We start from the raw sequence: 23,886 nt of genomic DNA on the forward strand, positions 1-23,886 counted from the left end.
AGTTAAAGGAATGACAGCAATAGGCTCAGCCCCCCAAAAAGGACTTTTTTTGGAGTTAAAGGAATGACAGCAAGGGGCTCAGCCCCAGGTTTCCACCCAGCAGGGATCCACCTGCGGCTGCCGCACACACAGCTCATTCCCGGCTCCGATGAAGCGAGGGATTGAATTCTGGGTTAAAAATTAGTCCTTCCTGCCCAGCAAGGGCAGGCGGCGGGGTGGAATCCGAGCCCTTTCAAACGGGGCTGTCAAGGGGAACTTGGGATCCGCTGCGGGAACGCGTCGGTGAGCAGCAAAGGGGGCTGGTTTGCCCTGTTTCAAAACAAATCGGTGTTTGGGGCAGCACTAAAGCTCTGTTCCCGCTGTGGTCGGGCTGGCGGGGCATCTGCTGCTGGTTCCATCGAGTGTTGGGAAGGATCACTGAAGGCTGGTCAAGGATCCAGCTCGCTCTCAGCTGGATCCCAGCCCTCCAGCTCGCGCTGGCGTCGGCACAGGATCTGTTCTGCTGCACTTTGTGGGGTGAGATGGGGGTTGTCAGATGGTGACAGAGCTCTGGAGGACTGGGACGGGCTTGGGGGCACCTGAGAGAAAGTTGAGTGCTGGCATCATGGAATTGAACATCAGTGAAGTCCTGGGGAAGGGAACAACTGAAAGACGAGGAAGCGCGGCTGCTGCGTAGCCCGTTTGCTTGGTGGGATAAAGCAGTTGGCCCAGACAAGGTCTCCATCCTTGGCTTTCTGGCTCTCCACAAGCCACCACCCAACACGGAGGTGGGAAAGACACCAAGATAGAGGTGGGCAGCTTGGCCACAGTGCAAAATGAGGAGGAAATGGCTTCTGGGCTCCATGTCACGGGGGCAGATGGACTTGCTCCTCCAGTGCCCACCTGCAAACGGCTCAGCATAGGATCATGGATGGTTTGGGTTGGAAGGGACCTCAAAGCCCATCCAGTTCCACCCCTGCCATGGGCAGGGACACCTCCCACTGGGTCCGGCTGCTCCAAGCCTCAAGCAGCCTGGTTGGAGTGAGAAAACCCGTACTGAGCCTGGCAAAAGAGGTCCTACATATCAGAGCTTCTGGGGCTCTGTCTCCCTCACTCCTGTGGATGCAGCCGCCTGGTCTGTATGGACCAGCTGAACGAGTAGGGTGGCAGCTCACACATTCATAGAATCATAGAATCACCAGGTTAGAAAAGACCTCCAGGATCATCGAGTCCAACCATTCCCATCAATCACTAACCCATGTCCCTCAGCACCTCGGCCACCCAGCCCTTAAACCCCTCCAGGGAAGGGGACTCAACCCCCTCCCTGGGCAGCCTCGCACACTGCCCAATCACCCTTTCCAGGAAATATTTTTTCCTGCTGTGCCCCCTGACCCTCCCCTGGTGGAGCTTGAGGCCATTCCCTCTCGTCCTGTCCCCTGTCCCTTGGGAGAAGAGCCCAGCTCCCTCCTCTCCACAACCTCCTCTCAGGGAGTTGCAGAGAGCAACGAGGTCTCTCCTCAAGAGAACATTGCAGAGACGGTGCTGTCTGTGCTCACATGAACAGCAGTCAGCATTTTCTCAGGCTGCTGAGGGCAAGGAGAGCCAGGAAGGGGATGAACACAAGGAACCCACAGCCAGCTCCACTTGGGCCAAGAAACTGTGCCGGGAAGGAGAACCTGCAGAGGAGACCTCACCGAGGACACCCTGCTGTGGGGCAGCTCAGCACCACACCTGCCAGGTCATTGTTAGCATCAGACACCTGAGATGTGCTGGAAGCCAGAGCGTTTTTTGCAGGGTCATGGTATGATTCAGGCTGGAAGTGTAAGAGATCCAGAAGGGAACCTAACACGCTAAAGGACTCAGGAGGTTTCAGAAATAAAGCGGCTCCAAGAAAGCTGGGGAGCAGCTCTGGATCAGGGAGGGCAGGGATGGGACAAGGGGGAATGGTTTGGAGCTGCAAGAGGGGAGATTGAGATGAGATCTTGGGGAGAAATGTTTTGCTGTGAGGCTGGGGAGGCCCTGGCCCAGGCTGCCCAGAGCAGGGGTGGCTGCCCCATCCCTGGAGGGGTTCCAGGCCAGGTTGGATGGGGCTTGGAGCCCCTGATCCAGCGGGAGGTGTCCCTGCCCATGGCAGGGGTGGGACTGGATGGGCTGTGAGGTCCCTTCCACCTCAAACCATTCCATGGTTCTGTGATGCTCTTCCATTCCACGGTCTAACCCTGGGTGACGGTGGGTTTGATGAGGACTCAGCGGTTTCCTTGCTGTGTGGGGCCAAGACCTGGCCTCCGTGTCTCCTTTACGTAACAGCCGCCCGCAGCTCGGCTCTGAACCCGGGCGGGTGCCAGCGCGTGGCCTTTAGCCCCTGAGTTTGGTGTGACTGGCAATAAAATTAATCACCTTCTAAAAATACTCAACCTTCCCTAGCGTCCCCCAAGCTAAAGGGCTGGGGAAAGTCTACAGACTTCCCGGAGAGGTTGTGATGGTTTCCTGCACCGCGGTGAAGCTTTCTCAGCAGCAGGGTGTCCTCAAGTTGCACCAGGGCAGGTTCAGATCAGAGATCAGGAAACAACTTCTTCACGGAAAGGGTTCTCGAGCCCTGGCAGAGGCTGCCCAGGGTGGTGGTGGAGTCCCCATCCCTGGAGGGGTTTAAAAGCTGGGTAGATGAAGTGCTCAGGGATCTCGTTTAGTGGTGAACAGGGACAGTTGGACGCAATGATCTCAAAGATCTTTTCCAGCCAAATGAATCTGTGATTCTAGAAGGAATTTGAGCCTCCCTCTCAAAGGTTGGTACCTTCAGAAACCCTCCTTGCTCATGCAACTCTGCTACAGGAGACTCCTTGCACCACCAGAGATGATGCCAGGCACCGTACGTCACTTGAGTGTTGCAGGAGATGAGATCCAAGGAGGTCCATGACCACAATTCAGCTCCTGGAAGTCCACAAGACCACACAGCTTTTCCTCTGTTGGGGATACAGCAGATGGGAGCATTAGGGAATTCACGTGTCCTACCATGAAGCAGGGAAGCTGGGAACAGCAACTTCATCTGCTTGCAGTGGGCTTGAAAAGGCGAGGTCAGGGAAAAAGTGTCCTGCAACCCATCCCTGAAATATTCAGTTTTTCTGCATCTGTTTATATTCATAAATTTATTTATATTTCTGCATCCCTGTTAAGAGGGAGTCAAAAGGGATCCCAGAGAGAACGGATCCCATGGATTGGTGGTGTTGTGTTGCTCCAAGATGAACAAGACCACCTTGAGTTGATCCTTTCCCAATGCAGCAAGAAGTTTCCTTCCTCCTGGGCCGGACGGTGAAGCCACCAAACCCAAAATGCACAAAGCTGGAGGTGGGGCGTTTCCCAAAAAGCCATCGTATCGTTATTTCCTGGTAATCCAGATAAATTAGGAGGAATCCCAATTAAGAAGGGAGGGAAGGGCGTGTAGGTGAGCGCTGGACTGGTTTGGAGATCTTCGCCATTCACCTGTACTGAAGTTCCTCATGAAGAGCTCGGCTCTTGTTCCCCCAGTGCTCCTGAGGGCGTTGGGACGGGCTCGCTGCCACCGAGGTGCTGTGGAGACCAAAAGCTTCCCAACCCATGGGAAGAGGAACCCAAAGACAGGGAGGCGCAGGATCTTCCTGCTCGGCTGCCCTGGAAGAGCGACTGAAGTGGCCAGACAAGCTCCTTTGGTTGGAAGCACCCGAAGAGCCCAGAGGTGTCTGTTGCTGCAGGCTTGGTTGGATGTGGGGGACCTTCACGCGTGCAGAAGGCAAGAGGCTGATGGCAGAGGCTGGGCTGCTCCGTGCCATCGACGATCCGATGGGTATTTTCCAACCTGGTGATTCTGTGATTCTCTGCCAGATGGCAGGGCCTGCTCAGGACACTCAACATCCTCTCATCCGTTGCTGGGTCACAAACCAACCCAGCTCACAGGCATCTCCCACAAGGGTTTTTCCTTGCCCGGTTGAGACGAGAAACACATCTCATGCCAGAAATCCTCACCTCAGGTGCCAGGAGCAGCTTCCCACATCCAGACCACAATTGGATCTTCATCCGTTGAGAGTTTCCAACCTATTCTCCTCTCCTTTCCCACTCTCCAGCTCACTGCCAGGGCTTCTCTCTGGTGCTTCAGCTGAGGTGGAGGAGCCGAGCACCATCAGGACAATGGGCATCAAGGCTCAGGGCAGGAAGGGCCAGTGTGTAGGATTTGGCAACAGCCCCGGCTTGTGACGGGCCACGCGTGGCAACATGAGCCCTCGTGGACCACAAGTCTCCAACCTGGACTTGCCCAGGGTGAAGGAAGGACAGGAAAGACACGGAGCTGTTGGAGCAAGTCTAGAGGAGGCCATGGAGATGATCCAAGGGCTGGAGCAACCCCCACATGAGGCCAGGCTGAGAGAGTTGGGATTGTGCAGCCTGGAGAAGAGAAGGCTGCAGGGAGACCTTAGAGCAGCTTCCAGGACTGAAAGGGGCTCCAGGAAAGCTGGGGAGGGGCTCTGGATCAGGGAGGGCAGGGACAGGCTGGGTTAGAAGCTGAAAAGGGGAAGATTGAGATGAGATTTGAGAGAGAAATGTTTTTCTGTGAGGGTGGGGAGGTCCTGGCCCAGGTTGCCCAGAGCAGAGGTGGCTGCCCCATCCCTGGAGGGGTTCAAGGCCAGGTTGGATGGGGCTTGGAGCTCTTTTGATGGCCAGCAGAGTAGTAGCAACTCTCACCTTTGGTGGGCTGAGGTCTTTCCACATCACCTTGGAAAGGACCACCAAACGCTTTCCTTTTCTGGTTTGCAGTAGGGTACTGCCCCCAAAAAAGCTTTTCATAACTTGAACTTGTTTGAATTTTGTTCTTCCTGCTTCCTTTCCATGTCTTCCCCCCTCCTCTGCCTTATCAGTCTCAAACTGTCCAGACTTCTCTTCTCCAAAGGTAAAGTGCAGACCATCTGAATGGCAATAAACCAAAGTTCAGCCGACCAGCTCAGCTGCGTAATTCAGAAAGTGAAATCCTGCCCCTAGCAGGAGGGTGATTAAGATCAAGTGAACAGCACAGTCCAAGTCACCAGCACCCTCCCCAGAGCCTTGACAGGTAATTTTCCTCTCACCGAAAAGGACCAGAAGTGAGACCTTAGAGCAGCTTCTAGGATGGAAAGGGGCTCCAGGAAAGCTGGGGAGGGGCTCTGGATCAGGGAGGGCAGGGACAGGATGAGGGGAAGGGTTTGGAGCTGAAAAAGGGGAGATTGAGATGAGATCTTAGGCAGGAATGTTTTGCTATGAGGTCCTGGCCCAGGCTGCCCAGAGCAGGGGTGGCTGCCCCATCCCTGGAGGGGTTCAAGGCCAGGTTGGATGGGGCTTGGAGCCCCTGATCCAGTGGGAGGTGTCCCTGCCCGTGGCAGGGTGGGACTGGATGGGCTTTCAGGTCGCTTCCAACTCAAACCATTCCATAATTCTATGATTCTACATTCTAACCTCTCCTCACCGTACAAGTGTTGGCTGCAAGCACTAGAACCACCACTGAAGTCACAGACTCCCCCAGATTCCTGCAACAAATATGAAGAGAAACCCAAACCCTGTCCCACCTCATTGCTGTGGCCAACACAAGGAGCTGCTCCTTGTCTGCTGCTCACTCCTTACTCAGAGAGGACCCTTTGGGGTCACTCTTTATCCTGCCACGGCTGGTGGAGACGGCTGAGAACAAGGAAGGTGCTGGTGGGAGCTGCCCTGGGTCCAGGTGTTGCTCACAGGCGATCGCAGAGGGTTGCGGCTTAGACCAAAACTGTGACTTGTGGACACAAAATCCTTTAATCATAGAATCACAGAATCCCCAGGTTGGAAAAGACCCACCAGATCATCGAGTCCAACCATCCCCATCGATCACTAACCCATGTCCCTCAGCACCTCAGCCACCCAGCCCTTAAACCCCTCCAGGGAAGGGGACTCAACCCCCTCCCTGGGCAGCCTCGGACACTGCCCAGTGACCCTTTCCAGGAAAGATTTTTTCCTGCTGTCCAGCCTGACCCTCCCCTGGTGGAGCTTGAGGCCATTCCCTCTCGGACTGTCCCCTGTCCCTTGGGAGAAGAGCCCAGCTCCCTCCTCTTCACAACCTCCTCTCAGGGAGTTGCAGAGAGCAAGGAGGTCTCCCCTCAGCCTCCTCTTCTCCAGGCTGAACCCCCGCAGCTCTCTCAGCCGCTCCTCTTCTTCTCCAGCCCCTTCCCCAGCTCCCTTCTCTTCTCTGCACTCGCTCCAGAGCCTCAACATCCTTCTTGTGGGGAGGGGCCCAGCACTGACCCCAGGATTCGAGGAGCGCTCTCCCCAGGGCCGAGGCCAGAGGGAGAAGAACCTCCCTGGCCCTGCTGGCCACGCCGGGTCTGATCCAAGCCAAGATGCCCTTGGCCTTCTTGGCCCCCTGGGCCCCTGCTGGCTCATGTTCAGTCACTGCCAACCAAGTCAGGTTTGAGGAGGAGACGGAAGGGAGGAAAAGCGACTGGGGAGAGGAGAAGAGGGAAAGGTAATTTCACCCACCACATCCCCTAATAAACAGCCTGGAGCCTGCTCTCCTCCCTGACACCGCTGCCTCTTAATTACAGCCCTGATCTTCGGAGGAGACAGAGCAGGAGAACCGGGCTTTATGCAGAGGGAGCACTAATTAAACCTCTCTGTTCCCTAGAAGGATATTCCTGCTCTGCTCTGGGGCAGAAGGGAATGGACTTGTCCCTGGCCGTTCCCGCAGGTTAAGCTGTAACGCTGGTTTTCACACGGCTCCTCTGGTTGTCGGTACCCGATGCCCTTGGCATTGCTGCTAGGCTGAGAGACGTGACTTTCAAAGCTCCCTGAAGACGGAAGAGGAGTAAGACGCACCCAGACAGCCCCAAGCTGTGCCAGGGGAGGGTTAGGTTGGATATTGAAAGAGGGTAAGGAGGCTGCCAGGGAAGTGGTGGAGTCTCCATCCCTGGAGGAGTTCATAAAATGTGTAGAGGTGCGGTGGGGTTGAGTGGATGGTTGGACTGGATGATCTTAGAGGTCTTTTCTAACCTTAATGACTCTATGATTCTGTGTTGCTTGTGGTGTAGGTTAGGTAGTAGCGGATGGCTCCTCAGTCAACACTGACCACAGCAGAGTTGTGCAAATTGTCTCTTGCTGAGGCTCCAGCCCTTAACGTCTGACACAGGCAGGACTTCTGTGATGGAGAGTGCGTCCCAGACTGCACCCCAGCAACCCCTCTGACTGGAATTAGATAGGCTTGATCCATGCTTAGATCCACTGCAGAAGAGTCAGGTTCCTCAGGCTGGCAGGGAAGGGGTCTTGTACCACCAGGCCATCATCCCTAGATGATCTCCAGGCTTCATATCTGACCCAACAAGTGGGTACAGTGCTGAGTCACCACTACTTTTGCAGCACCCGAAAACACAAACCCTTCTAAACTGCAGGAGGAGACAACATCTGAGCTATGGAAACAGCGACTGTCCTCCTAAAGGGTTAATGTCCAAACAATGTAAGTCAGCATTCTCCAGCCAGCCCCAGAGGGAACCCCAGCTGGTGAAGGCAGGGTCTGCTCCAGCATCCAGGCACGTCCTCACCCCAACCCAGCACCCAAATGGACCCAGAGTAGCCTGGGAGTTAATAATATGAGGTAAAGGTTGGGTTGGATTTTTTTCCCCCTCCTTTTTTCGCAAGAGAAGGGACGGGGTCATTTGGTGGTGGACAGGTACGGTTGCACTTGACGATCTCAAAGTTATTTTCCTACCAAGCCATTCTCTGGTTCTGTGGAAGGAGAGTAAAGGTGATAAGAAAGGTTTTCAAGCTCAGCTCCAGATCCACAGGCCTGTCTGGTTTGTGGCTCTGAGCTCTTCCTGCTTGGAGAAGAGGTTGCCGTTCACCAGCTGGAAAGGAAAGCGCGTGAAAAGCTGCAGCTCGGCCAGATGAGCTCCTGCGCTGAACCAAGCGGGAGCAGGTTCGACAGGATGAGTTGAGAGGGAGCTGCGCTGCTGGTCTCTGCCAGTGTGAGCAGGGAACACCCTAGGTGTGGCTGGGCCGTCGCTGCCGAGCGATCCGAGCACCCTCTTCCCTCTCTGAGCTTAAAAATAAAGAAGGAAGGGCCCCCACGTACGTGACTGAAGTTATGAAGCTTCCAAAGCTCTTCAGTTTGGAAGAGAGACAGCGGAGGTGCTGCTCTTCTTGGGATCCACGATGCTGCTGGCGGGATGGAGACAGGGACTCAGGGAGAGGTTGTTGACTGATCGCGGAGCTGGGGGGCATCCCAGGCAAGCGGCAGCTGGCAAGTGCAGCAGAAACAAAAGGAGGTGGCTGGGCCCAGCGTGCAGAGCCGAGCTGCAGAGCATCTCGCCACCAGACCCTCAGGGCATCAGAAGTTTATGCAGCTTGGCCAAATGCAGCTGGAGAAATTCAGGGATGAAGAGGGGACCAAGAGCTCTTAAATCCTGCTGCTGGAGGCTGGGAATCATGCAGAGAGGTTCATGGCTTTCTTGTCCTCTCCTCCAGGCATCTGTGTGTGCTACAGCTGTGTGCGTGCTCTTAACCTGCTGCTTGAGCAGGGACTGAGCGTGGGTGGTGGGCAAGAATCATAGAATCACCAGGTTGGAAAAGACCCACCAGAGCATCGAGTCCAACCATTCCCATCGATCACTAACCCATGTCCCTCAGCACCTCGTCCACCCAGCCCTTAAACCCCTCCAGGGAAGGGGACTCAACCCCCTCCCTGGGCAGCCTCGGACACGGACCAATCACCCTTGCCAGGAAATATGTTTTCCTGCTGTCCATCCTGACCCTCCCCTGGTGGAGCTTGAGGCCATTCCCTCTCGTCCTGTCCCCTGTCCCTTGGGAGAAGAGCCCAGCTCCCTCCTCTCCACAACCTCCTCTCAGGGAGTTGCAGAGAGCAATGAGGTCTCCCCTCAGCCTCCTCTTCTCCAGGCTGAACCCCCCCAGCTCTCTCAGCCGCTCCTCTTCTTCTCCAGCCCCTTCCCCAGCTCCGTTCTCTTCTCTGCACTCGCTCCAGAGCCTCAACATCCTTCTTGTGGGGAGGGGCCCAGAACAACCTTGTGCCCAGACAGGGACTAAAGAATCATAGAATGGTTTGGGTTGGAAGGGACCTCAAAGTCCATCCATTTTCAACCCATGGCAGAAGCTCCTCTCCTCTCACGGAGGGACCTCATGGCTGCCCCATCCCTGGAGGTGTTCAAGGCCAGGCTGGATGGGGCTTGGAGCCCCTGATCCAGTGGGAGGTGTCCCTGCCCATGGCAGGGGTGGGACTGGATGGCCTTTGAGGTCCCGTCCAACCCAAACCATTCAGGGATTTCTGTGACCTGCTCCAGAGCTGGCCCGAGCCCAGAGACATTCCTGCTCTCTGCTCCCTGCCTGCCAAGACCTTGTGAGCCAATGTTCAAAGGTTAGAGGAGCAACCTAAAGCAGCGGAGAGGACTGGGCTGTCATCACCCTCAGCAGTCCCTGGTGTTTTCCCCAGAGCACAGTGTGTGGCACTTTCCTCCAGCACGATCGGTCCTTGCCAATACAAGCGCACACAGCCAGCAAGATGCTGCTCACAGGAGCCACGCTCCGTTCCAGCACCAGGGATGATGGACACTAGTGCTCTGAGCTCAGAATCCTGTCCCCAGACAACTCAGCTTTGGTTAGCTCATGACATCCAGCTTAGCAGAAGGTCCACATTAATCTCCTTCCAGCAGGTAGCCCCACAGCGCAGGACTGAGAAGCACCTGGCTGGGGAGCACCAGGAACAGCACTTTGCTGTAGCCTAATGGATGCCCACCAGCCAAGACCATGGAATCATAAAAGGTGCTGGTGGATGGGAAGCTCCACATGAGCCAGCAACATGTGCTCAGAGCCCAGAAACCACCCGTGTCCTGAGCTGCATCCAGAGCCGTGGGAGCAGCAGGGAGGGAGGGGATCCTGCCCCTCTGCTCCGCTCGGGGAGACCCACCTGGAGCCCCGAGTCCAGCTCTGGATCCTCAGCACAGGGAGGACACGGAGCTGGTGGAGCGAGTGCAGAGGAGGCCACGGAGATGATGCGAGGGCTGGAGAACCTCCTGGACGAGGCCAGGCTGAGAGAGTTGGGTTTGTTCAGCCTGGAGAAGAGAAGGCTGCGGGGAGACCTTAGAGCAGCTTCCAGGACTGAAAGGGGCTCCAGGAAAGCTGGGGAGGGGCTCTGGATCAGGGACAGGACAAGTGGAAGAGTTTGGAGCTGAAAGAGGGGAGATGGGGATGAGATCTTGGGGAAAAATGTTTTGCTGTGAGGGTGGGGAGGCCCTGGCCCAGGTTGCCCAGAGCAGGGGTGGCTGCCCCATCCCTGGAGGGGTTCAAGGCCAGGTTGGATGGGGCTTGGAGCCCCTGATCCAGTGGGAGGTGTCCCTGCCCATGGCAGGGGTGGGACTGGAGGGTCTTTGAGGTTCCTTCCAACCCAAACCATTCCATTAACCTCTTCTCTCTCATTCCCAGCCTGGTGACAACTCCTGGTTTCTCCTCGCCCACCCCACACCCTGCCCTCTCACCCTTAGCTGCAGGTACCAATTGTGTTTTTTCCTACGTGCCCTTTCAGGAGATGATTTTTTTTCATGGCAAGATCGTTAAAACATTTCTGCACCGTAAGATTAGGAGCTGCCATTTAAGCTCCTCTGATAACCCAGCCTCACACATCCTTCTATTCTAAATGAAACAAAGGGCAAAGGGAACATATTTTGATTCGGGTTTGGATCGCTCCCCATGGGACTGGGCTGCTTGTGCTGCAAAAAAGTGCTCCTGCCAGCCTCGTCCTCCTAGCTCAGGAGCTTTTACTGACATTGGAAATGGACCCAGTGCCAGATGATGCCAGGGTTTACCTGCTGGTTCCACAGCCCCCGGTGATGCTGGGTTGAGCTGTTCCCAGCCGCTCGTGCTCTGTGAATCACGGAATCATAGAACGGGTTGGGTTGGAAGGGACCTTTACAGCTCATCCAGTCCAAACCCCTCTGCAGGAGCAGGGATATATTTAACCAGATCAGGTTGCTCCAATCCCCATCCAACCTTGCTTTGAACATCTCCAGGGATGGGGCAGCCACCACTGCTCTGGGCAACCTGGACCCTCATTGTGAAGAATTTCCTCCTAACGTCTCACCTAAATCTTCTCCTCTCCAACTTGCAGCCGTTCCCCCTCATCCTATCACCTCATGCCTCTGTAAAACCTTGTTTTCCTGCAGGGACACTGGGAGCCGAGCCCACCCAGTGCCAAGATTGAGCTCAAACGAATTGTTAGCAAGTGGCCAAAAATACACAGCCAGGATGTGGGCAGGAAGCACAAAACAGGGTGGGAAGGGAGGGCAACGAACGCTGTTGTGATTAGCCCAAAGAGGGCTGGGAAAGCCTTAAACCTCGAACGTGATGCCCAGAGATGAATCTCCACCCTCAAACCTTCTGCCTCACCCTCTCAGCAGAAACCCCAGGGCAAGTTTTAGAGCAGGAAAGGAAAATTAGAGATGCCTTCGCTGCCCCAGCGGCTGCAGGGAGAGGTTTGGAAGGGGAGCAGAGGGAACCAGCTTCTCACTGGCACAGATCACAGAATAACCAGGTTGGAAGAGATCCACTGGATCATCGAGTCCAACTGTAATGAAGTGAGATGAAATGAGACAGGCTGCAGCCCTCTCCCTTTCCTTGGGGACAATACCACGATGCCACCTTCCTACACAGGGAGACAAGTATTTACTGCTTCTGCACCCCAAAGACTTGAAGGTGACCACGCTGGAGGCAAACTGAAGCCAAACGTGGCCCCCAGAGTGGCTCCCAAGCTAATAACAAGATTTTCTCTGGTGAAGGAAAAGCTTTTGATGTGCAGACTGGCCTCTGCATGCCTGAACCTCTGCCAGGCAAGTGAATCAGCGTTTCAGGGAGGGACCAGAAATGCTCTTCCTTTAGGAGGAGGTGAAACGTCCCATCCATTTCAACGCCTCTGTCTTGCTCATGAACTGGTCAGCACGGAGGAGCTGATGTACAAACAAAGCTCCTCCTGGGGAGAGGGACCCGCCACACCACCCTTAGACCCCCGGTGTGAACTGTGGGGGTGTCCTGTGCAGAGACAGGAGTTGGACTCAATGATCCTTGTGGATCCCTTCCAAATCAGGACATCCTGGGATGCGATGATCTTTCTTTGAAGCATTTCAGCTCCATTCGGGCTGGTGGTAGCCAGGCAAGTGATTTTATCCCAGGCACAAACATGGGCTGGGTGGAGAATGGACTGGGAGCAGCCCTGAGGAGAAGGACTCCTTGCTGGGGGAGGAGAAGCTCAACAAGAGCTGGGAATGTGTGCTCCCAGCCCAGAAACCACCCGAGTCCTGGGCTGCATCCAGAGCCGTGGGAGCAGCAGGGAGGGAGGGGAGACCTTAGAGCAGCTTCCAGGGCTGAAAGGGGCTCCAGGAAAGCTGGGGAGGGGCTCTGGATCAGGGAGGGCAGGGACAGGACTAGGGGAAGGGTTTGGAGCTGAAAGAGGGGAGACTGAGATGAGATCTTAGAAGGAAATGTTTTTCTGTGAGGGTGGGGAGGCCCTGGCCCAGGTTGCCTAGAGCAGAGGTCGCTGCCCCATCCCTGGAGGGGTTCCAGGCCAGGTTGGATGGGGCTTGGAGCTCCTGATCCCATGGGAGGTGTCCCTGCCCATGGCAGGGATGGGACTGTGTGGGCTTTGAGGTCCCTTCCAACCCAAACCATTCTATGATTCTATGATCTTCACATTTATCACAGTCCTCCTGGGGCCAAAGCCTTCGCTGTGGAATAAGGTGGAAAACGAACCAGCCTGCCAAATCTTCTGTATCATTATTTATTTCTTCCTACCATCTCCTCTATCAGCAGCGACTCTGCTGAGGGCAGCTCCTCAGGATTGCAGAGCGTGACTGCGAGGTGGGGTCACGGTGTAGGCGTACACCCACATTAAAGCAATCATTTCATGAACAATTAAGGCACTTGAGTGATGAGCTCAACACCGTGGTGGCAGCAGAAGCCAATCTCTTCCCTACCTCTATGGCCACAGCCGGCAGTACAGGACTGATTCCCATCGTGGACTAACGAGGGCCACCCAGGAACAATCCACGTGTGGTCAGCACAGACACGGAAGCTGGTGGTTGGACCAGGCGGCTTTAAAGCTTCTGGAAGAAGCAGTTTTGCTGCGGGTGCTTAAACACTCCACTGCCTCCCAAGCAGGGATGTGATGGCCCTGAGCAAACCAGCTTTTGTCCCATCAAGTCCCACCTCAATCAGAGCCTCAGAATCACCGTGTGAAGCAGCCGGGGCACAGCAGGAACCCTCCCACCTTCTCCATCGTGGCCGTTAGCTCATCCTACCCCACCAGTTCCAGCCTTCTGCTGTTTCCCAGCTGCTTCCCAAATGCCTTCAGGCCTGGAAAAGCCATCAGAGAAGCGAAATATCCTTGCACGTGAGGAATAGCTCAGGGAGAGACACGAGGACGCTGCCGGTCGGACAAAGGGCTTGGGGGTTCTGCCTGAAGACAGAGACAACTCAATTCCCTCCTCCAGGCTGGGCTGGAGCCGAAGAGGGCAGCGCCTCGGGCCACCATCCATCCTGCTCTGGGACATGACACACACATGCAGTCACTGCCTATTTTTACTGGCCTGGTGTCCAAGTCCTCATTTCTACATTGAGAAAGCAAAAAGGATCCCTTTCACCAACGGAATCGCAGTGTCAAACCCTTCCCTCCTTCAAAACATCACGGCTACAACGCCCTTGCTGCCAGAGTCCAGCACCAGGCGAGGAGAAGGGGATTGTTCTGGGGGAGAAGGAGCTGAAGGAGGACGCAGGGCAGAGGATGACAACGACCAGTGCATTTCATCAGCAAACGGTTTGGGTATCAGGGGTTCTACATCATGGTTAGAGCCCTCCAGCCTTCCCCTCGTGTCCTGCCCAGGCAGTCTCACAGCCACCACCAGCCTCCCGTGGCCACCACCAGCCTCCCGTAGCCACCACCAGCCTCCTATGGCCACTACAAGGGCTCTGAGGGTCCTTCCAACCCAAACCATCCCATGATTTGCAAGGACAGGGTTTGGAAATTTCAGTCTTAAGATGCGACGAGATCCTTGCTTGATTGTTTTTACAAAGGAGCAGCAACAACAGGTTCCTTGGATTGGCCGTCGGCCTCTTTGCTCTGGATCCGGATTTCCCTTGGTGCTTTCTCAGCAACCCAAAGACAATTTGCTTCATGGGTGCATGTTCTTGGGAGAGACCCTACCCAGCAGGTCAGACTTGCTTTTGGTGAGTTCCGACAGGCACAGAGTCATGGAATGGTTTGGGTTGGAAGAGACCTTGAAGCCCATCCAGTTCCAAGCCGTCTGCTGTGGGCAGGGACACCTCCCAATGGATCAGGGTGTTCAAAGCCAACCTCATTAACCTCAACAAACAGCATCCTTACTGGCAGTTTAGAGAAGCAACTTAAAGCAGGAGAAGGGTGGTTTCATCATTAGGAAACTGGAGTAGGACACAAGAGACCCAGGTTTAAGTTCCCAGGTCTGCTGTAGGCTCCCAGGGTCCATCTCACCAGCATTTTAGAGATCATAGAATCACCAGGTTGGAAAAGACCCACCAGATCATTGAGTCCAACCATTCCCATCAATCACTAAACCATGCTAGACCTAACCTAGATCATGTGACTTTGGATCATAGAATTATAGAATGATACAAGTTGTAAGGGACCATGAAGATCATCCAGTCCAACCCCCTAGGAATGAGCAGGGACACCTTCAACCAGATCAGGTTGCTCAGAGCCCCATCCAACCTGACCATGAATGTTTCCAGGGATGGGGCATCTACCACCTCTCTGAGATCTCCTGGTGTCACACTGGAGCACTGAGCACACCGATCCCAGTGCCTCACCACCACACAAAAGCTGTTTTGTTACTGGATATGGGGTTGTAGCCTGGTCTGCTAGGTCCTTCAACACGATTCCAGTGGGCAGGAGAGGTCCTGGGTGTCAGAACGATGCTCTCAGGGGCTGTGTAGGACACAGGCATCATGATGCCCGTGCTCCTTGTGAGAGCAAGCAGGCTTTGCTCTGCAGGACAGTCCCTCAAACAGCTTCCACCAGCCTGACGTTCCCTTATGAAAACACCCACAGCCCAAACAGACGGGGCTTTGTTGTCCTGGGAAGGCGAAAAGATAACATCATGTGGTGGACAGCTAAGGTTTCCAACCGACGCGTTATGTTACTCGCCGAGGCTTTTGCCTTTCTGCTTGACCCATCCAGTGGGCGCAGGCTCCATGCAGAGACAGCAGCTCCTCGGGATCCATCCCCTCCCACCCCAGGCAGCGTTCCCACCACTGAATTCCACCAGCGCCCAAGCCCCAAAACCCACTTGTCGCAGAGCCTTCCCCACCCCACGTCCTCGTGTCCGTAGAGCAAAGCCATTCCCCACCACCACCCTTGATGAGGCATAAGGGACCGCTTGGCGGGTTGGCATCACTCCAGGTGGTCCAACCAGTCAAGAAAACACTTTAGGCTACAGAAATCAAATCTTATTGGACCTCTTTTTGTGACACATTGGTTAAACGATGTCCTAGGCTGCACCCATAGCAGCGTGGCCAGCAGGGCGAGGGAGGGGATTCTCCCCCTCTACTCCGCTCTCCTGAGACCCCACCTCGAGCCCTGTGTGCAGTTTTGGAATCTCCAGTGTAGGAAGGATGTGGAGATGATGGAGCGAGTGCAGAGGAGGCCATGGAGATGATCCGAGGGCTGGAGAACCTCCTGTAGGAGGACGTGCTGAGAGAGTTGGGGTTGTTCAGCCTGGAGAAGAGAAGGCTGCGGGGAGACCTTAAAGCAGCTTCCAGGACTGAAAGGGGCTCCAGGGAAGCTGGGGAGGGGCTCTGGCTCAGGGAGAAAAGGGACAGGACGAGGGGAATGGTTTGGAGCTGAAAGAGGGGAGATGGAGATGAGATTTTAGGCAGAAATGTTTTGCTGTGAGGGTGGGGAGGCCCTGGCCCAGGCTGCCCAGAGCAGGGGTGGCTGCCCCATCCCTGGAGGGGTTCCAGGCCAGGTTGGATGGGGCTTGGAGCCCCTGATCCAGTGGGAGGTGTCCCTGCCCCTGGCAGGGGGTTGGAATTGGATGGGCTTTGAGGTCCCTTCCAACCCAAACAATCTATGATTTCTGTGCCCAGCTCCACAGCTGAAATGGCTGCGGGAGAAGACACCGCCTGTGTCCGAGGTTGCAGACTCTCAGAGCTCTCAGGGATGTCCCCACAGGAGGGGAAAACCTGGGGAAAGGCAGCTGCTCCACCACAACCCCATCTCATCTCTGGTATCTTATCGTTGGCTCCGTCCCCATTTAAGAGGCGCAGCACTCTCAGCCCTTTCTTTCTCTCATTCAAGCCTGGCTGTCTCTCGATTTAGCAAAACCATTATGAAGTCTCCAGCCCCTCAGAAACTCCTTCCCCCCCCTAGGGTGCCAGCTACGATTCAATTAAGAGCAGCCAATTTAAACTGAATTAAATGCTCCAGCAGGAGGCTGTGTCCTGGTTTAACTTGGCCACCATCAGAGCCCTCCCTCTGGTTGATGAACACGGTCCTGAGCTCAGCCGCGGCCGTAAGAGCGAGGCGGGGGTTAAATAATGAAACCAGCAGCAAGGAAGGAAAAGACAGGAGCCCAGCAGGAGAAGAACCTGCTGACTTGTCAGGCGCTCGCTTTGCTTCCAGTTCCGTGCCCTCTGGAAGTGAGGACAACCTTCCAACGGCGCTGGGTGAAGGGGGACACCGGGGTTCACTAGGCTACAAACACCCACATGGAGCAAGGATGGCTTGATTGGACACGTCAGAAGGAGCGATGCGAGTCTTGTTGATGCCTCACAGCTCCTGGCTTGGCCAGGCAGAAGACTCAGAGTATCGGGGTGTAAATGGGACTGCAAGCAGCACAAAACCTTTCTGCTGTTTCACGGGTGGGTGTTGTCACCCCACATTTCAAGCAGGACGTCCAGCATCGTTCCCACTAGGCAGGGCAGACGACAGCTTGTCCTGCCTCCAGCTTCTCCAGCAGTACTTTCTCCTTAATTGCCATGAGATAAAGACTTGGCTCGTGGTCCTGCTTCACCCACGAAGCTGAGCAGCACCTCTGCCATGGCCACAGGGTCTGCTCCTCTGGTTTCACCACACAGATTCATCCAAAAGCAGAGGCAGATCCCCCAGAGGTTGCCTTTGGGACAGAGCTTGTGAAGGAGAAGCGAATCCAAGGGTGGCTTTGGCTGCACAGAATCATGGAATGGTTTGGGTTGGAAGGGACCTCAAAACCCATCCAGTTCCACCGGCTCAGGGGGGCTCCAAGCCCCATCCAACCTGGTATCTCTGGTTGCTCCTGCTGTTTCGTGCTTGGGGACCAAGCTCTGTGCCAACCTCAGCTCCACTCACCCACTGGATTCACCTGGATTCCAGTCCGTAAAGTGAAAGGGACATTAATATGACATTAATCTGCAGGAACCCTCGCAGCTACGATCATCAGCCCTGGGCCCGGAGCGAGGGGCTGGGGTAACGTAAACAGAGCAGCGCTGGGTTTATTGGAGCAGCTGCCCTTTGCCAGGCTCTTATGCTAATGCACGCCGCGATCTGGGAGATACGAGCACTTTGAGGGCTGTAAAAGGAAACCGGCAGGCAGCTATTAACAGAGGGAAAATTCACAGGTACCCAACCCTGGGCACAGGGACGGGTTTCATTACGCTCCGAGGGGTTGGCAGGACACCAAGTTTCTATTCTCACCTCTATATGAATTTATATCTGTGTGTGTGTGCGCGTGTGCATAGACTTCAGTATCAACCGCAAGAGAGAGAAAAGGAAGAATTCAATACACCAGCTACAAATTTCACTTCAACGGGATTTCTGTCAGCGTCCCAGCACTGAGGAGCTTTACTGTGAGAGAAAGGAGGGGGGAAGACACAAGGATGAGCCCAAAATATAGAAGCATAGAATCACCAGGTTGGAAAAGACCCATCGGATCATCGAGTCCAACCATCCCCATCAATCACTAACCCATGTCCCTCAGCACCTCGTCCACCCGGCCCTTAAACCCCTCCAGGGAAGGGGACTCAACCCCCTCCCTGGGCAGCCTCGCACACTGCCCAATCATCCTTTCCAGGAAATATTTTTTCCTGCTGTCCAGCCTGAGCCTCCCCTGGTGGAGCTTGAGGCCATTCCCTCTCGGCCTGTCCCCTGTCCCTTGGGAGAAGAGCCCAGCTCCCTCCTCTCCACACCCTCCTCTCAGGGAGTTGCAGAGAGCAATGAGGTCTCCCCTCAGCCTCCTCTTCTCCAGGCTGAACCCCCCCAGCTCTCTCAGCCGCTCCTCTTCTTCTCCAGCCCCTTCCCCAGCTCCGTTCTCTTCTCTGCACTCGCTCCAGAGCCTCAACATCCTTCTGGTGGGGAGGGGCCCAGCACTGACCCCAGGATTCGAGGAGCGCTCTCCCCAGGGCCGAGGCCAGAGGGAGAAGAACCTCCCTGGCCCTGCTGGCCACGCCGGGTCTGATCCAAGCCAAGATGTGCTCTCTGTGTGTGTGTGACTCTGTGATGCTGTCAGTGGTACCCAGCCCCGCAGGATGCCGTGCGTGGCTCTGTGATGCTCTTAGCCGTCCTTAGGAACGTAGGGCAGCTCTGCTGACGATGCAGCGAGCCCTGCGGCAGAGCCTGCCAGCCTCCAGAGGGGAAATCCCAGGTGCCAGGGCCGACTCCAAATTATTCCCCAGGGTTTAGGCACCATTTAACCTCAGCTCACTGAAAGAAAAACTGTGTGCGGCAGCTCTGCTGCCTGCCAGGCATCTATTCCATATGAGGAAAATATTTAGACTGGATATAAGGAAGAAATATTTTGCTGTGAGGGTGGGGAGGCCCTGGCCCAGGTTGTCCCATCCCTGGAGGTGTCCAGGGCCAGGTTGGATGGGGCAGAGGTGAACATCTTGGATGCCAATACAAAGCATCCTCTGAGGTTTAATTATACCTTATAGAATCAGGGAGCGGTTTGGGTTGGAAGGGACCTCAAAGCCCATCCAGTCCCACCCCTGCCATGGGCAGGGACACCTCCCACAGGATCAGGGGCTCCAAGCCCCATCCAACCTGGCCTTCAACACTACACAACCTTACTTCTCCCTTCTTTTTGTTTGACTCCAGAGCAGAGCCTGGACCTCTCTCACATCTTCTGTCCCATTATTCATAATTCTCACCTGAAAGAGGAGGAAAAAGCTCTGTGAGTGGAGCCTGCCCACCTCTCACTGAGCACTGGGCCATCACAGTTAATTTTTCTCCACCTTTATGCTGCCAGTGGAGCAGCAATCACAGTTATCTCACTTTTCTCCACGCAATGCCCTGGCAAGGGGACTTTAAGAGCTTAAAATTGCCACATAACAAAAGGTTATAGCACTATAGGCATTAAAAAAGCCTCGGGTCACGTACAGTGGGGAGCACATGGCCACGGGGATCCTTATGTTTGTTAAAAGACCATAAAGATAAAGGCCACACCAGTCCCTGCTTCGTTATGAAAAGTCGTGCTGAGGTACCACAGCGTCGGGGTGTGACTGGATGGGATGGGCTAGAGGGGAGAGGTGGAAAGAGGTTTTGGAAAGGCACCCTGGGATGCATCATCTTCAGTCCAGGTCAGGGCTGGGAGAGGTGTCTGAGCTACGTGGCAGCAAGGAAACCCTCTGTGCTCACCTGACCGCTCTCATCTGCTCACCCTGCAGCCTGGAGACCCCAAATCCGAGCGTGCACGTGGATAAATGATCAGACAATGGGCTTTCTACTCACTAACCCTGTCTCCTCTGCTTCTACTGCAGGTGCCCGTCCAGCGAAGCGACATGAGTCTCAAGGGATCCCTCAGCAGCAACCCTGGCTCATCAAAGTAAGGCTCCCGTGGTGGGCTTCCTCTCTCTCGTGGCTGCACCACCGCTCCTTCCTGCCACCCCAGGGGTGTTACTAGCCATCTCGCTTGCCCCCGCGCTCCTGCTGCTTGTTTCGCACCTCCTGGGCTCCTCGCGAGCATCAGCATCGCTGCCTCACACCTCACGCTGTGGTGGGTGCAGAGAGAGGAGAGGGACACCAGGAGCCACTTCACCTGCGGCTTGGGGCTTGTTCATGGCAGCTTCCTGATGGAGCCAGAGCCACCTGCACGCTCCTGGCCTCCAGAGAGCAGGTGTAGGTGTATGAGCCCCTAGAACCACCACCTGCCCTCAGGGAGACATGGAGATGGGGTGGAAAGGAGCCACCAGCCACACACTGGCCTGACCACAGGGTCTAAAACCCTGAGGTGCTTTGGTCCTCTCCTGTCAGCCGTGAGCTGGAGGAAACACTTGTCTCCTGTTATATCACACAAACCCAGGCTTGGGAGGTGGCTCTACAGGGGCTGTAACCCGCACTTAAAGATCTGACCCCCCAAAACTCAAGCGTTTATACACAAATACGTCCTTCCACACGGGATGTGTTCTACATCTGAGCACCTTCCAGGAGCACATCTCAAAAGGGTCCGTTAATAAGGGATCGTGATCTTGGCACTCAGGTATAACGTGGAGGGGTCCCCGTTTTCCTGCACTGCTCCCTGTACCAACCCCTCACTGGGAGCTGCTCTCCTTCCAACAGCCCCTCTGGAAGCAACATCCTTCCAGGAGCCACTCTGTGAAGGTAACTCTAGTGGGGCCAGGCCTGGAAGGGCTCCTCTGTCTCCTCTTTCCAGCTGCTGGTTTAGTGAGGTGCCCGCGGTGTGGATAACAGCTAGGGCTGCACAGGGAGCTGCCGGCACAGTCGGACAAGCAGAGGCTTTGCCTGGTGCCCCTGGGAGAGCTGCAGGGCTGTGCACCAGCGAGCGGGTGCTGGAAAGGTCCAGGAGCTGAAGGTTTGTTTGTTCCTTCCTTCTTTTCCAGTGGCAGCGTGGGAAGAGCGGACGGAGCCGCCAAGCTGAGCGCAAAGGACCTGTACGGTGAGTGGTGCCCACAACCACGGCTCAGGGTTCCTACAGCAAAGGCACCTCAGGAGGTCTGGATGCAGCTCTTGGGGAGCTGGAGGCTGGGGTGCAACCAGAGCCACGTGAATCCAGACCTCCTCACGCAAGGGGCTGGGCTGAGCTGGCAGCAGAAATGAGCTTTGTCTCTGTGCCACCACCTCTCACGCTGGGCAGAGCTGTCACTGTGTCAGGATGGCCAAGCTACGCAGAACATCTCAAACATGGAATCATAGAATCACCAGGTTGGAAGAGACCCACCAGAGCATCGAGTCCAACCATTCCCATCAATCACTAACCCATGTCCCTCAGCACCTCATCCACCCAGCCATTAAACCCCTCCAGGGAAGGGGACTCAACCCCCTCCCTGGGCAGCTTCTGCCACTGCCCAGTGACCCTTTCCATGAAAATTTTTTTCCTAATGTCCATCCTGACCCTCCCCTGGTGGAGCTTGAGGCCATTCCCTCTTGTCCTGTCCCCTGTCCCTTGGGAGAAGAGCCCAGCTCCCTCCTCTCCACAACCTCCTTTCAGGGAGTTGCAGAGAGCAATGAGGTCTCCCCTCAGCCTCCTCTTCTCCAGGCTAAACATCATCTCCTTGCTCCCTTACCCATCACCCAGATCCTCTCCAGTTCTGATAGCAAGATAAGCTGATAAAGGCCCTAACAAAAGGAAGCCTGTCCTCAGTGGGTTAATGATTATCCTCCTCTAACTACTCAGTGAACCATGAAAACTCCAGCGCCCTTTGGCTCTTTGGAAGCCGAAGGAATTGGCAGGATGGGTGCTGGTGCAGAGCCTATGAAGCTTGTTTAGAAACCACCCAGCTCTAGAGGAGGCAGCGAGTCCCTGGGATGTGGGAATGTTCGGTTGCTGCTCCACTTTGCTGCTTCATTTGGGCTCTTCCTGCTTCTAACGGCATCGTTGCGTGAACTGGAAGGTCCCACACATCTGATGGGTGGCAGCAAGATGATGCTTGCAAGGGAGAGAGACGTGTAGGAATGAAACCTAGAGCTGAGCACCGAAATGCCTCTGTGCTCGTTAGTACCCACGGGCAGCAGCAGCCCAGGCTTTGGAATCATCGAGGATTCCAGGTGGGATCTGCCTGTGAGCACCAGGCTGGCTGGGGAGCAGAGACCACTCAGGTGGACAAACTGCCTTTAGAACAAACACGGCTGCTCAAATAAGTCCCTTTCACCAAGTTACAATTTTTACATTTTTTGGTGTGGACACACCCTAAAAGCAAATTTCACTGGGGATGGGACCAGCAAACCTTCAATGAAGCGGTGGCTGCCCCATCCCTGAAGGTGTCCAAGGCCAGGTTGGATGGGGCTTGGAGCCCCTGATGCAGCAAGAGGTGTCCCTGCCCATGGCAGGGGCGGGACTGGATGGATTTGAGGTCCCTTCCAACCCAAATCATTCCATAATTCCATGATTCAACCATAAGTCCACGAGCCAAATCCTCAAGAGTAGGAAACCAGCTGCTCCTTGTCCCCATCTCCTCTGAGATGCAGCACGAGGGCCACAATAATTGTCCATAACGCAGGGACCGGTGGCCAACTCAACCCAGCGCTGCACGGGTGCATCTGCAGGGCTTGAAACCTCATGGAGGCGCCTCGCAGAGCTTGAAACCCACCCTGCTGCTTCCCCACGCCTGCATCAAAGATCACCCAGCATGTGCTGAACCAATATTTAAACGTACAAGTCCCCCTCACACTCGGATCCTCCCTCCCCCAGCACTAATTCCTGCTGCGAGCCGGCACATTTCGAGCTGGAGGGCAGGCGAGAACTAAAATTCCAGGGAGAATTATGTTTCATAACGAAACAAATCACGCCGAGCCTGGCCGGCCTGGATTATGCGATGACGGTGCTGCTAAGGGACGTTTGGAGCTTACAAAGCTTTTCATATTCCCATTTTTCACCAGTGCAACCAGGCTGGAGGCTCAGCCTGCGCACGCTGCCAGCACAGCAACCCCCAGATTCACCGCACAGGCATTTACAGCTCGCTGGGTAACGTACACAGATGCTCCAACACACACAGGTGTCTAAATATTATTCCTAAGTGAAAGAGGTCTTGGGTTTAGCTTGCTTAAGCTGTTTTTTTCTATAATAGAGCACCACAAAGGAGGTGTGGGAGCAAGGAGGGCAAGGACTGCACCATCATCTCTAGTGACTAGGCTTGAATCATAGAATCCTGAGATGGTTTGGGTCCAAAAGGACCTCAAAGCCCATCCAGTCCCACCCCTGCCATAGGCAGGGATACCTCAAATAGGATCAGGGGCTCCAAGCCACATCCAACCTGGCCTTCAACACCTCCAGGGATGGGGCAGCCACCACTGCTCTGGTTCTAACCAAGGCCAGCGTCCTCTGCCCAGCCTCACCGGTAGCTCCCCATGCCAGGGATACCTGTCCAGGGCCCCAGTGGGCAGGTGGGGACGGCTCGGCTCTTTGTGCTTGTGCCCCGTGTCCTGTTACAGCACCAAAGCCTTTCTTGGGTTACGGGGAGCGAGCAGTGTCAAGTGATCGCGCCTCGCAGGCTGTTCTGCACCACCTTTCTCCAGCCTAACTCACGCTACAGGCTGTTTCTCTTGCTCCAAAATCCCTTTTCCAGCCCTGCACCACGACAAGGTTTGGTTTTTCCCAGAAACGAGTGTCTCAAGGATGGGTTGGGCAAGTTGGAGCCAACCAGATGGATCTGACGGGTTTGGAAGTGACGAGCTTACCCCTCCACATCCCAAGCCTCCGCTCTGCCATCCTGGTTGTGGATCCACCAGGTGCTTCTGTGCCCCAGCACTGAGAATAAGAGGCAAAGACACCCAAGGAGTTGGCCAGGGGTGCTGGAAAGCAGCTGAGCATCTCAGGGATGGACACGCTAGTCAAACATGCTCTGAACGCTGCTGCAGAGCCATTTCCTTCCTGCATTCTGTGAGAAATCCACTGTAATCATTAAACTGACCGCGGCTCAAGCTGCGCCAGG

The 23,886-nt window shown here is 55.2% G+C and overlaps 1 protein-coding gene and 1 long non-coding RNA gene across 3 annotated transcripts in view; one reads left to right on the forward strand and one right to left on the reverse strand.

The window, feature by feature from the left end:
* Positions 1-23,886, reverse strand: part of LOC138720908 (uncharacterized) — a 59,011-nt gene that overhangs the window by 7,929 nt on the left and 27,196 nt on the right. The window lies entirely within an intron of this gene.
* The window catches only part of EPS8L2 (EPS8 signaling adaptor L2), a 52,046-nt gene that overhangs the window by 903 nt on the left and 27,257 nt on the right, over positions 1-23,886 (forward strand). For both annotated transcript variants that reach the window (XM_069857238.1, XM_069857239.1), the window contains exons 2-3: positions 19,759-19,823; positions 20,839-20,894. In XM_069857238.1, coding sequence (XP_069713339.1) covers positions 19,780-19,823; positions 20,839-20,894 — 100 coding nt within the window. In that variant the 5' untranslated portion in view covers positions 19,759-19,779. The remainder of the gene's footprint in view (positions 1-19,758; positions 19,824-20,838; positions 20,895-23,886) is intronic.

This window comes from Phaenicophaeus curvirostris, chromosome 5 (assembly GCF_032191515.1).
Source record: "Phaenicophaeus curvirostris isolate KB17595 chromosome 5, BPBGC_Pcur_1.0, whole genome shotgun sequence".
In the NCBI taxonomy this organism is placed as follows: domain Eukaryota; kingdom Metazoa; phylum Chordata; class Aves; order Cuculiformes; family Cuculidae; genus Phaenicophaeus; species Phaenicophaeus curvirostris.